Below are 14,169 nucleotides of genomic sequence, written 5' to 3'. Positions count from 1 at the left end.
GTCATGGCAGTGAAGTTCCAGAGCTCTTGTCAGAAGCAATCTCCAAGAAGGAAGGGGGTTGTCCTTCTTCTGCTCCAAGCATCAGAGGATGGAGGAGCCAAAGGGATTCACAGGTGCCCCCTTTTGGAGTCAAACGGCAAGGTAAGGGCTGCTCCCACAGGAATCGGGTTGGTTTCTTTTTTAAAAATAAAAAAAGATTACACCTTCTCGAAGACAGGGCATAACTTGTGCTAGGGCTTATCAACGATCAGTCCTGAAAGACGGAAAATATAAGAGTCTCTGAGCATGTGGTGAGTGGCCTTCCCACTTGAGAAACCACAGCCATCCTTCCCTTAGGAAAAATACCAGAAGCCTTTATTCTGGGAATTACAGACCTGGATATTCCCAAAAAAGCAAAAGATTTTTTTTTATATGCCATGGTGGCTGCAAGAGTTCTTATAGCAGCAAATTGGAAGAGTGATAAAATACCCCCAAAGAAAGAATGGATTTCAAAATTAGTGGAATATGCAGAATTAGATAGCCTGAAAAAATAAAGAACAACTCAAAACAAGCATTTATTTCAAAATGGGAAGCCTTTAAAATATACTTGAAAAATAATTATCCCAGTTTAAATTCTGTCGCAGCATTTGAATAACTTTAGTAGCAGTTTTAAGTTTGCAGTGAGAGATAACATAGTTCAATCGTATTTACATTTTGATGAAATGTATGGTGTAATGGCAGTAAACTAATGAAGATTATCTGAGGTAAGGAGTGGACAGGAAGTCGGGTCTATAGTAATAAGACCATTTTCAGTTTGTCATTTTGTGTTTAACATCGTGCTTAGGATTTTTTCTTTTTGATGTAGATGTTGTTGAGGATGTTGTTTTTATTGTCTTTTTCTTTTATGTTCTTGGGATGCTGTATGTGGATATCTGGTTGAATTTAAAAAAAAATATGAGAGAGAGAGAGAGAGAAACCACAGCCATCCTTCCAGATTTCTGGGATTTTGAGCAGAGGGCGCTCTTTTCTGGCAGCTTTGAGTAATGCAGGCATTTTGTGTTTTAAAAACCAAGCTCCAGTTCATATACCACTTGTGTTCGTGGTACAATGCTTACAAATAATTCACCATGGATTTTAATTTTGCAAGAAATGTAAGTTGTCACATACAAATAGTCACACAAGTATGGATCATATACAGTTTCTGTCTTGTAGATCTGTATTTATCTTGGTTCAAAGTCCATGTAGACATACCCTAAGACACAATCCTACACAAGCAAACAAACATACCCCTGAACCTGCTCAGAACTGAATTCTGCGCATCACATCAACCTAGAACACAGATCTGTTGGCTCCTTAATAGAAGACAACTTCAACCGCACAAATGTACTCATAATAAGACATAATAGGGTTGTAGTTTCCTTCCATAGCGGGAGTGTGCAACCTGTGGCCTTGCAGATGTTTGACTCCATCATCCCAGAACATTGGCCACACTGGCTGGTGCCAATAAAATAATAATAATTATACTACTAATAATAATTTTATTATTTATTCCCCACCCATCTGGCTGGGTTACCCCAGAAACTTTGAGTGGCTTCCAGCACATATAAACGCATCATAAAACATCAAACATTTTAAAAAGGAGTCCAACAACATCTGCAGGGTCACAAGTTGGGCGCCACTAATTCACACCTTAGAGGGCTTCCCATTTGCCTCAGCTGTTAGACGCTTCAAATTCAATTCAAATGTTACTTCTATTACAAATGCTTTATCTCTGTAAGCACACCAGCTTGCCAGATGAAACAAACACCCCCTTTCATGTGCTGTTCTGGAGATCCTCCCAACAGCCCCTTGAACCAATTTCAGGGGGCAGGGGGGCATATAGGGGGAAGGATTTTAATGTAGATTACCCTGTGCCAGAATTCTGCAAGTCAGATCGAGCTCTGAAACAACCTCATACAGGGCTGGTCCTACTATTAGGCAGACAGGCAAGTACCTCAGGCAGCAGATGCTGGTAGGTAAGGAGTTGTGTAAAGGTGTTGAAGGACCAAGTGGCATGTACCCCCTGCTGCCCTCAGGTATGATGGGGGGGGGTGCTGCTGCTCATCATTACCAGGCAGCACTGAAGTAAGAGTCAAGTGCTCACCTGCTTAGCTTCTGTATATGGAAGTGGGGGGAGGGAGGGAGGGAGGCACCATCTTGTCCTCCAGGCTCCAAGTCAGACAGCAAAACACCTGGACTGGTTCTAACCTTATAGACAAATTAACTGGAGACCAGGGCTTTTTCTCAGCTGGAATTTGCTGGAACTCAAGTTCCAGCACCTCTCAGGTGGGTGCCATTGCCCTTCTAAGAGAACAAGGGGAGTTCTGGCACCTCTTTTTCTTGAATAATAGCACTGCTGGAGACACTGAGCTGCAGGATCTGGATTTTGAAGCAGCACTCTGCATCATTCCAAACACAGGTTGGCTGCTTATATATACCCTGAAGCTATTATTGTGGTTATATAGCTAGAGTGTCAGAAATTGTTTTGAAAGCAACTGTGTTACATGACTTTGATTCAAATGGCCCCAGCAGGATCCTTCAGCTCTCCATATTTGTATTTCTCTGGCTAGATTTGATGTGTCAGCAATTTATCCAGATGTCAAGAGACCAAGTACTTACCTGCAGGCCCCATACACCAAAACGGTCTGCTCAGACTTGGTGAGTCTATATCTCAGGGTGCCTCACATGCACAAAGCAAACCTAGTCTTCAGTTTTACTGTATGCGTGGTTGAACAATATTTTTTTAATGTACAGTATTCCCTCCACCACCACCACCCCTACCCCCGCATCTACTTTAGACCATCCAGAACTTTGTCTCCCACTATAGCTGCAAACTGACTATTTACAGAGGGACAATCTCTTGGGAGTTTGCTGTTGTGATGTCAAACTATTTCATTTGAGTAGTCTGCTCATAGAAGCAGTTGCTTGCATGCCACCCATGTGGAGTATCATACAAGCCAATTTAGATGTACATTGCCTAGCCCTAGAGGGATTCCACTCCTTGATCATTCTAGAGCATGGTCAAGACATAATTGGCTTTTCTCTAATGAAATGGACTGGGACTCCGAGTCCTAATAGGAGTGCTCTTTTTCATGGTTCTATCCAGCCATGCTTTCCTCCAGGATATGCTATTCCACCCCCACTTCAGTTTTTCTTTTCCTTTCCAACTGATACTCAACATTCTGTGGCTACTAAATGTGCTTGATCCTCCTTTTTTCCCCTTTTGGCGGATATTTTGCCCCCTGAGGGTCTGTTTTAATATCTTTTATAGTCAGTGCTTTCTGTCTAAAAAAAATGTTTAGGGGTGTTCTCATTTTCCTACTCATATTGAAATACTGCACCTCAATGAGGCCAAACTTCGATTCACAAAATGTTTAGGAGTATGCGTACCCCTGCATCCCCCCAGAAAATAGCACTGTTTATAGTTCTGGAAACCTCGGGGTCTCTCAAAGCATTATGACGCCACCTCCTTGTTTTTCATTGCCTGCGTTTTAGCCTCATTTCTGTCAGCATTCACAGCCCGAGTTTGCTATTGGAGAGGGTGAAAGTTGTCTTCTCCTTGAGCAGAAGGACGACGGCATCATATTGTTATGAGTTTGGGTGCCAGAGTTTGTGGGTGCAAAGCAGCCACCATTCCTGAATTTAGTAAGTGTCAGAATTGAATCAATGCTTGTGGGCTGCCAGATGCTGGATTTAGCATGTTAAAATACACGTCAAACCAGCTTCCCATGGCAGGTAAATCACCTGGGGAGACAGACTATTAAAAGAGGACTAAGAGAAGGGACAGAGCCATCAAGAAAGCAATGGACTCTCTGGCAGCCAACAAATGGGAAGAGCCCCTCCCTGAGCTCTGTGATGGTTCTAGAATATGAATATGAACTGGAGAGGGAGTATTATGGTTCCATTTGTGGATGTCAGAGGTATTGATGTCAGAGGTATTGATGAGTGATGTGGGTAGGTGGATTGAGATCCAAGAGCAATATCTGTAGTTTAACAGATATCAGTCGAAGCCTTCATTAGCATATTAAAATATCCTGCTGAAATGGGATAACTAATGCTGAAGGATACCCATTGAACCAGGGTGCTTCAGAATGTACACACTTTTTACCTAATAGTTTATCTAGCCCTGGTGATGCCGTTTTTCGAAGGAACTGTAGCTATGCAAGCAAATGCAGAAAATAACCATACCTTTCTTTAGAACCGAAAATTAGGACCAGGCACCTACAGTATTGACTATGGAGGCTTCAGTTCTAGTCATCTGCATAAGAAGATGTCAAGCTCTAGTTGGGCGAAAGCCCAGGAGGCAGCAAGGCTCACCAAAATGCCACATTTCAATTTTAAGGAAATATGCAGCAGGGCGAAAGCTCTGGTGAGTGTTTGGCTTCAAGCTCTTTGTTACATGTTGGTTTAGTCAAGGGGTTAAAATATCAGCTAGTTTCATTTCAGATACAACCGAGGACACGGGCCCACAGTTTTCTCTGAGACTGGTATCATCTTTAAGAGTATTTTCCAAATGGCATGTGGTTTGTCTTTGTTACATAACCAAGAATGTTATCATTGTGAAATATGAAGGAAAGGCCCATCAAGCGTAACAATGGGCATCAGGCAAGTGTAAGGGGGAATCTTCTCACCGCTGTCTATTTCTCAGGCAAATACGCGGGTGGCATTGTGGTCTAAACCACTGAGCCTCTTGGGCTTGCTGAACTGAAGGTCAGTGGTTCGTATCTGTGTGAAAGGGTGAGCTCCTGTTGCTCTGTCCCAGCTCCTGCCAACCTAGCAGTTCAAAAACATACCTGTGCAAGTAGATAAATAGGTACCGCTGTGGCGGGAAGGTAAACAGCATTTCCATGTGCTCTGGCTTCCATCACAGTGTCCCGTTGTGCCAGTAGCAGTTTAGTCATGTTGGCCACATGACCCGGAAAGCTGTCTGTGGACAAACGCTGGCTCCCTCGGCCTGAAGTGAGAGAAGTGCCACATGCCATAATCACCTTTGACTGGACTTAACTATCCAGGGGTCATTTACCTTTACTTTAACCATAAGCAGTATTATTTAATATTAATAAAATACTATCAAAAACTAAGTAGGAAGGAAGCAAAAACAAAAAAAGATAAAAAAGAGGTGCTTCCACTCTTCTATCTGCCAATTATATATAACACAGTTATTTCCAATATTTGGCATATACACTCCAGAATAACTCCTGATGAATTATGACATTCATATCTGAGCCTGGCTTCCCTAACAAAGGGGTCATGTACCAGGTCAGACCTACCTTTCAATCACCCTCAGCCTAGTTTCTGCCACTAGCCGGGGGCACAATCTGCTGTGAAAAATAAAATAAAGCCTGGAGCTATGCTCCACCTCATTCCTGTGCTGCCACAAACTCCACATACCAGATGGCTGTTTTAAAGCTGCACATGCCATCTCTTAACCCTATTCACGTGCATCCTTTCTCTCTCCAAGAAAGCAAAGCTGGGTCCTGGGACTTATGAGTACTCAGATTTTCTACAACTCCAAGAGAAACGTCCACACAGCATTAGAGGAATATGTGACACCGGAGCAGTGAGATTTAAAGACCGCATCAGGGTAGGCATCTGTCCTTGTTGGAATGAATTGTGTGAAATGCATCATTCTTTGCGAATGGTTTTTGCCATATCTACTTTGAATTTGCTATTTTTAGTATCGTCTTCAACTTTGCTACCTGGATTGTGGGGTTTTATTTGTTTGTCTTGGTTCCATTGATCCTGTCTTTCAAACCACCAGTTGTGGTGCAATTCCGTATTGATGCAAAACATATTCCATTATGCATTCCCGCCTCCATGATTCACATGGAATGGAAGATGTGTGGACAGCTGAATCTTGAGCCATTCACCACGCCAACATATTCCATTATGAAAATAATAGAGATTTTTATTAAAAGAAATTGTCTCCGTTTTAAAGGAATCATAGAGTTGGAAGGGATCCCCGACTCTATACTCATCTGCTTCAACCCCCTGCAATGCAGGAATCTCAACTAAAGCATCCATGACAGATGGCCATCCAACCTCTGCTAAAAAAGGAGAGTTGACAACCTACCAAGAACATTCAGTCTTTAAAACCTACGTTATGGGTCTAGGCTGAAAAGTAGGCTTAGAGAAACCACACCGTGAAGCCACTGTCCCCAGTAATGTGAGCCTATGTCTCTCCAGAGCATCAAGAAAGGCTGGTGGGACTGCAGCATCAGCATACAGAAGTCAACTATTTGGGTTTTGTTCCTACTAGGGGGGTTACCAGAGGTGGACCGTGGGTTCTCAAATTACAGTGGCGCTCTGTGTGACACTAAAATTTGGCACCTTCCACCTCTTTTGCTCCACTCTACAGCATTGTTGTGATGCCCCCAGCAGCACAGTGCCCAGTGCAGCCGAACTGGTCACACTACCTTAAAACCGCCTCTGGGTTTACATTTGGCTCAACATCTAAAACCCCCTTGTTCTAACGTGTCATAAATGAGATTGCAGCCATTATGCATGTACTAATGGCTGCCATTGCTATGGTCACCTGCTTTGTGCTCCTTTCAGTGTGTACATTCCTCCTTCCTCCGCTCCTATCACCTGTAGAGTCTACCACCTGCTCATTACCTCAGGAGTCCGTAAGTAGGGGTGGGAAGCCTGTGGTCCTCCATATGTATTGGGCTCCCAAGTCCCATTATTCCCAGCCAGAATAGCCAACAGTGAGGAATAATGGGAGTTATAGTGCTACAACAACTGAGCTTGTGTCGTAAAAAAAGAAAGATTTTGATGTAGATGGAGAGTTGGCGTGGTGAAAGGCTCAAGATTCAGCTCTCCGCACATCTTCCATTCTTTGTGAATCATGGAGGTGGGAATGAAGGACAGATATATTGGCTGCCTTCCAACGGTTTTGTGGTTTAGCACCAGCAAAATAAAAATTATTCATCACCGGACTGACACATTTATGAAGCAAGAGTGACTCACAGTGGATTAGTAGGTGAAACACATTTAAAAAAAAAAGTACTACAACTCTTAACCGCTGGAAAGATTGCTTTGCCTTCAAAATACCTTTAATCACAGTATTATTCATTGCGTTGTACTGTTTTCTTTGTTCTGAACTATTGTGCAGATTTTCCAGGAATTGTTTTTGTAATGATTTTCTTTAATCAACATATTCCAAAAAGCCAGGTTTTTCTACCCTCACCTATGTCACAGTAGCAAAGATAGTACCACAAAAGGGAAACTGTCTTAAAGTATCAAAGGATATGGACATATGTAATACTCTAGTCTGTGCGAGGTTTTGGTTGTTTTTGTAGCTGATACAAATCTCAGTAAAAGTGTGTGTGTGTGTGTGTGGTTTTTTTTAAAGCACCTCCTCGCTCCTGAAGTCCAGGGAAGGCTCCTTGCCTTCCTACAAGAACCTGAGCTATTTCCTCCGCAAGAGGCAACTAGGAAGCAATTGGTAGACATGAAGAACCAGCTTATGTACATGTAGCAGAAAACAGCAAGACAGGGATTAATAACCTGTGGCCCTCCAGATCTTGTTGGACTCCATCAGCCCCAGCCAGTGTGCCCCAGGGTCAGGGATGATGGGAGTTGTAGCCTAACAAAATCTGAAGGGTCACACGTTTCCCATCCCTGATCTAGAGTTTTTCCTCTGGCAGGCCTTCTGTACCTTTAACAACAGTGTGACAAGCAGAAATTCATTCTGTAGGTGAAACTTTTCTCATTGCCCCATCCAATTGCTGGGGAAAGCTCCACCCTTTGAATGCCTGCTGTTTTCACACGAGCCCTACCAAATAAGAACTACCAGCCCAAGACTTCACTAATAATTATTGAGTATTCCTCCTAATTAGTTTGTCAGGTGATTAGACAACACTAGCTATTTAATGAACATAGAGTCTGATTTGTTTGCAGGAAGGTTAGATGACATGGTGTCATAATAAATGTGACTATGTATGTGCTTTCTAGTGCAATTCCCCATCATTTCTCTTAATGCAAAATGTCCAGTATTTTGGTAAGATGCACTTGGTGAGCAGGAGCTCAAAATCAACTATAATTGCATAACATGAAATTGCCAGCATGTGGTTGCATTCAGCTCAAAAACAGCAGCAGTCTTGAAGCACCATTGGAAACAATGTAGAGTCCAGATAAGAGATGGGCATTGCTCTGCTGTGGTTATGTTAATGCGCTCTCTCTCTCTCTCTCCACCCTAACATCCTAGGAATGTTATCCTGGCCCAGGAACCTATGGAAATCCTTATGCTGCCCTGGATAAAAAGGAAAAACGCTCTGTGACTGCACTTGGAATAATGGACAGTAAAACTTCAAAATGCTTCGCCTTTCCCAATGTGGCAAGTTTAGTTTCTTAGTTCTCTGCTTAGCTGCTCTCAATCTTCAAAGTCTTCCTGTTGAACTGGCTGGAGAAGGCTTGTGTTGCTGATACGGGATCGCATTCCCATGCCACACCTTTGGCACGGGATTATTATCCCATGTAGTTTCATACAACTACAGCCACATCAGGACCAAGTCCTCGCCTATTCAACGCAACAGATGCTACAGTTTTGCAAACTGCTTAAGAAGGCTCTCCCTCTCCCTAATACTTTCTTAATCCTTGATTTCAGGGAAGTGGTTTGGGACCTGGCACCTACAATATCAAAAATGGGGTGGATGAGATGCTGAAACGCGTGGTCAGCTTAAAAGGCCCTTATGAAACCTTCACAGGAGACAGGTCAAAGCCTATTGTCTGTGGGCATTACGCTACTGATGTATGTACACTCATCTTCTTTGCTTGCAAACTTTTTTTTAAAGCGTCATGTTGCTGGTTAGTAATTCAAATGATAGAGTTGCCAAACTTCAGACTGACTGGCAAAACATCAGAAAGCCCATGAACCTTCCCCACATGCTTCTTTTAAGCCTCCAACTTTTGGAGTAATGGAATTAAAGAAGATTCTGATTGTCTTTAAAAAGAAGAAAATACAAAAAGAAACACAAAAAGAAATAATTTTGTATGTGTTAAATTTTGAAGTTTTGTGATCTGTCAGGTTCTGCTACTTGGAACACTGGTGCTTCAGATGAAAAATGTCTAAATTATTAGACAGGCATTTGTAAGAGTTCAAATGTCTCCACTGTAATATTATTTTTAATGTTTCTAACACTCAAGACCAGGGTGAGCAAACTATTCCGATTATATTGATGATTAAGTACTTATTTAGCATTTTGTCACAAGTGTTCCAATACACCGCATATTCCATTAATTATCTCAGCACCCTTACAACAAATCTTGTATTATACAATACTACAGATGGATCTGAGGCTAAACAATGCAAATAACTGCAGCTGTTTGGAGGAGGGTGGGCATAGGAAATCTTGGGGATGGCCCTTTCTTCTAAATTTTCCGCCAGTGATAAATATTGCATTGCTTTCCTTTTCCAAAATGGATAAATTTACAGGTTGAATGAAAACAGTATAGAAAAAGCAGTCAATCAGCGGTGGTAGAGGAAAAGCAGAATCAGGGCAGATTCTACAGTTCAACAAATTCAATTGCATTACGTGCATTTTAACTGTTGTAAGCCTACACAATGCATGTTGAAAATTCATTTTATATAAGATCATTGAACCTGATACAATCTTCCTTCAGATTATTGAGCTTGTGGGTATGTGTGTGGCGTGTGAAAATTATAACTGTATTCCATGAAAGAACAGCAACAAGAGTACCCTCAGGTGACTTTCTTCCTTCTCCTTCTCCTCCTCCTCCTCCTCCTCCTCCTTTTGTAAAATTGTACAGATTTGATATACAGTTGTACCTTGGCTGTTGAACGGAATCTGGGTTTGTGGCATTCAGGAGCCAAAACATTTGAGTTGCAAGGTGTTCGAGATCCAAGGTACAACTGTCTCCTTTCCTTGTTTAATGTTTCTAGAAAAAGTCCATCGAACTGAGTGGCACCACATTGAAGAGCTTCCTGGAAGAACTAGAATCAAGGGATAAAAGGAAGCATGGCACTTTCGGCAGTCATGTTTGGAATCCCAAGTGCCCCTCCGATCGGATCTTCTGGGCCACTGTCAGCCAGTGTCCACGTGAACAAGTAGGTGACTTTCCATTGCTTCTTGGTTGCAATCACAGTGCCAGTTTCTTCCGGATGGCAGGGTTGGGAAGTCGTGTGAGGTGAAAAGGGTGAGTGGGGAACAAACATCAAAGAACAAGCAGGCTGCTAGGGCAGTCTACTACGGGCCCCAGGCTATTATAGAACTAACTCCTCAGCTTTAGGTAGATGCCGAACTGCAGCTAATCAACCAAGCAGAGTTGAGGGCAACCAGCCACGCACCTGGAGTCTAGGGGTTTGGGGGCAGAGTCCATTGTGAGATAGCATCAAATTAATATGTTTTGGTGGTTGTGTTTCAACCTTTGTTTCATAAATGTCATAGGCGTATCTTGCTCCAAGTACATAGAAGCCAGTATTTTATGTGACTTCCAAACTGGTAAGCACTCAATCAGACAATATTGCTAGTCAAGTGAACAAGGGGAATCTCTAGCAAAACGTTGTGCTGTGTCTCTGGCTCAATGTAGCTAGCTGTATCTCCCCCAGGATACTTTTCTATACTCTTTGTGCTGCTACACAACTGTTGTATTCACTGGTTCAAAGTAATTTATTTTACTTGTTACAGTACCTGACAGGGCCAGGCTCATACGACATAAAGCCCATCAAGAGAAGAGAGTATGAAAATCAGCCACCGTTCTGGATTGGTGCAAAAAGATTTGACAGGAAAGCATACCGTCTGTTTGTTGGAAATGCTGTGAGTGGGAAATTATATGATCAGAGTTTGACTAAGAAAGACCGCTTGCCGTAATTTTCCCAGTGGCAGAAAGGGAGAGAATTTGAATTCAGTTTGCATATAAAGGTGCAGCTACCTAACTTGCCCTTCCTGAAAAACTATGGAAATCGAAACACAGCCATCTTTCAAAATTTGCACTTCTCCAGATATTCCAGTGCAGTTCTCCTGCCAAGTAATGTATGTACTAAATGGGAAAATGAGAAACGGAGAGAAATCAAAATGGATAGATTTGCCTGTCCTGAGAAGGGGCTCAATGGAGCAATGGATATCCCACATGAGCCCACCAGGAAGCATGGCAAAGGCACTAATGGTGAAGTGGCAGAGAACTGGATTGGTTGGAAACATTTCCTCTGCCACTGCCAAGTTGCAGGTGGGGCCACACACACATCCGGCCATCCCTGCCTTATACTTTGACCACGCTCCTATGTGTACTTACTTAGAAGTAGGACTATTTCCCCCCAAGCAAACACATTTATGATCAGGAATTTTGCAGTGCTCAAATAAAATACTTTTGTCTCCGCTAGGCTCAAGTGCCCCTTACTCTGTGCTGGGTTGAGGGAATCTATTTTAGATTGTTTGATAGTGCCGCATCCCTTTTGCTGATAGGCTAAAACTCCTTTTAGTAATGATGTGCCAAAGGGATGGCTCTGGCTCTGTTCCTCCTTCTCCTTGTGCCTTTTCTTGTATCATCTGCATTCATCTTTTCTGGGTTCCTGTGGTGAACTGGAACAAAGCTGGGAGGACTCAGTCAGCGAAAGCTTTCATTTGAAAGAGTTCACTTCCACTTAGGGAACAGGTAAGGACTCCCAGGCAGGGTTTGTTCTCTCTCCTTGATCCTGGAGAGCAGGGAACTTAAAAGAGGTCAAGAATGAAGGGCTCTTTCATAATTGATGGGGAACTTTGCTGGTGGTGATTAAGTGTCGCGGATAAAGTTGGCAGAGAACTGAACTTACCTGCTGGCGGTTCGAGAGTTTTTAATGCAATGGAGGAGCAAATCGTTTTGCTCTGGCCACTGGGACATCTCAAAAAAGCCTACTTCAGAGGGGCCTGCTCAGTGATCTGGGTTCAAATAGCCAGAGTTAGCAAAATGAATGAGAATTCTTGTACACATATGGAAATGAAAGAGGGGATTGATGTTCTCAAGTACAAAACATGCAAATGGGGTGTTGTTGATAGCCGGAACAGCCTCTCTCTCTTCTACTGCCATTCTTGCCCCAAGGGGACAAGGAGGACCCTTTGCAGAGGCGTTTTAGATACATGGCCTCTCCCTACAGCAATTGTACTAATGGCAACATTGGAAAAGAGGCATAGCTCAGAAGAAGAGCCAGTGTTTGGCATGCCAAAGGTCCCAGGTCCAATGTTTGTCATTCTCAGTCAGTGGGCAGGTGGACTTTCACCTGAAACCCTGGACAGCGGCCCCCAGTCAGTGCAGACAGTGCTGAATTACATGGGCCAATTTATTTTTTAGGCAACTTCCTAACAGCAGCAAGGGAGAAGGCTTTGCCCCCAATAAAAGGCTAGGTGGATTGTGGAACATTTCCCTCTAGCAGGGCCACTGACATTTCTGGTGACAGGAATCCCAGTGTGAAATCGTGGGGGTGGGGCTGTTGGAGGACTAGATGGCATGGCCTAATATAGGGTCAAGCCATTGGTATATTGTCCAAATAGATTGGTTTGAAATCATTCTACTCATTAGACTAATCCACTGCACTTATAGATATTCATGAATAAGTGGAGTGAGCCTTTGGATTGTGATGTCAAAGCCTTTAAGGCTATGTTCACAATTCTTTCAACCCATTCTCCCTTTGAGAGGATCAGAAGTCTTCCTTTAAGACATGTGGGGGGAGTCTGTGGCTCTCTGTATGTTGAACTACAACTCCCATCAGCCCCAGCATGACCAATGTCCACGGACGATGGAAGTTGTAGTCCACCAACATCTGGAGGACCTTATGACAAGACATGTAGATGTATATTGGGTATCAATGAGGTGGATGTCTGTTCCAATGTTATAAAGATGAGAGGTGGTATCATCTTCACTATAGTGCAGCTGAACATTCATGATGTCACTCACAAAAATCAGAAAGTCTCAGACATAACAGGGAACATTAACAAGCAGTTGTGAAAGTAGTCCAAACCTGTGCATTTTGCACTTTTACTGTCTAATGCCAAAAGGGGATTTTGCACAGAGGGAATGCTTAATACCCATTCATCTCCCCAGCATGAGCTTACTTTCATTCCATTGGCCAGACAAGAAGTGGATGCTCAAGGGCTTTACAGATCTGCATCTCAGGATACCCAAAGCTGCTCCTTGTCTGCTTTCCTGTTTATAGAACCCAGTTGGAGTTGGCCGCTATGATACTATGAAACATGAGAAATACCGAAAGAAGATCAGATACCGTTCCCTTTATATGCATGATACACAGCGTTACCTTAGTAACCTGGAGAGGGACAAGTGCTTACAGTAAGTAAAAAAATTACAAAACACAGAGGAAGCAGCAACTTCTAAGTTCTAGCAGTACGTGAAATTGTGCTTGAGCAATTCATTCAAATTTGTACACTTGGCCTAATTTGCATGCCTTGTTTTGGATGACAAGTTTTGATTGTAACTTAGTTTTAGAATTTGGAAACTTTTCAGGATCTAGAATAGTAATAGAATTGGGCTTGTGAAATGTTGAGGATTTGGCTCAGGCCAGTGGGACAGGAAGCGTTTAGAGTGAAAATGTCTCATGTGGAGATAAAAAGATGTTGCCCATTCTGCTTCCATAAGGCTAGACAAACCAGGGGAACAATAAACTAGAACCCAAAAGGAGTGGAGCTTAACTAGAATTCCTAAAATTAATTCTTGAATTGGGTGCAATTTTCAGCTCATTTGCATCTCTTTGAAGGTAAACATTTTGCTGGCTTTCTGTTCTAACAATTCAATCTTCTTTTTCAGGGAGAGGATTACGCCTGTTAATAAAGGCCTCCAAAAACTCTGTTAATCTACCTGAAGCCATGTTGCTTCCTGAAACATAGTTAAGTCACCAGGTATCAGCTGCATTTCTGGTTAATGTCCATAAAAAATCCTGCCAAGAGGACACAGACACCTCAACATTTGCTATATCGTATCCCGTACCCACCTACAATCATTTCTTGGTAATTATGTATAACACTCAAATCAAGACACTTGGTGGAATATGGTTAATGTGTTTTTTGAAAACCAGCATGCTGATGTAATTATATCAATATTAAAAATGCTAGACACAAACTGAACTGCTTACTGTTACAAGTAGTCAACACCAACAAAAAATAATAATAATTGTACTAGTCAGTTGTATGAGTAAAGAAAGCACAG

The 14,169-nt window shown here is 42.5% G+C and overlaps 1 protein-coding gene across 1 annotated transcript; it reads left to right on the top strand.

The window, feature by feature from the left end:
• The first annotated feature begins 2 nt into the window (after positions 1 to 2).
• On the top strand, positions 3 to 14,082 carry CIMAP2 (ciliary microtubule associated protein 2). The gene is made up of 10 exons (XM_082228782.1): positions 3 to 141; positions 2,589 to 2,676; positions 4,217 to 4,387; positions 5,480 to 5,602; positions 8,228 to 8,356; positions 8,627 to 8,770; positions 9,923 to 10,087; positions 10,668 to 10,796; positions 13,166 to 13,296; positions 13,771 to 14,082. Exons 1-10 carry the CDS (start codon positions 89 to 91, stop codon positions 13,814 to 13,816), a joined length of 1,179 nt encoding a protein of 392 aa, XP_082084908.1. The 5' UTR covers positions 3 to 88; the 3' UTR covers positions 13,817 to 14,082.
• The last annotated feature ends 87 nt before the right edge of the window (positions 14,083 to 14,169 follow it).

This window comes from Podarcis vaucheri (assembly GCF_965113315.1).
Source record: "Podarcis vaucheri genome assembly, chromosome: 6".
In the NCBI taxonomy this organism is placed as follows: Eukaryota; Metazoa; Chordata; class Lepidosauria; order Squamata; family Lacertidae; genus Podarcis; species Podarcis vaucheri.
The sequence above is the reverse complement of the archived record's forward strand: the minus strand, read 5'-3'. Positions and strand labels throughout refer to the sequence as shown.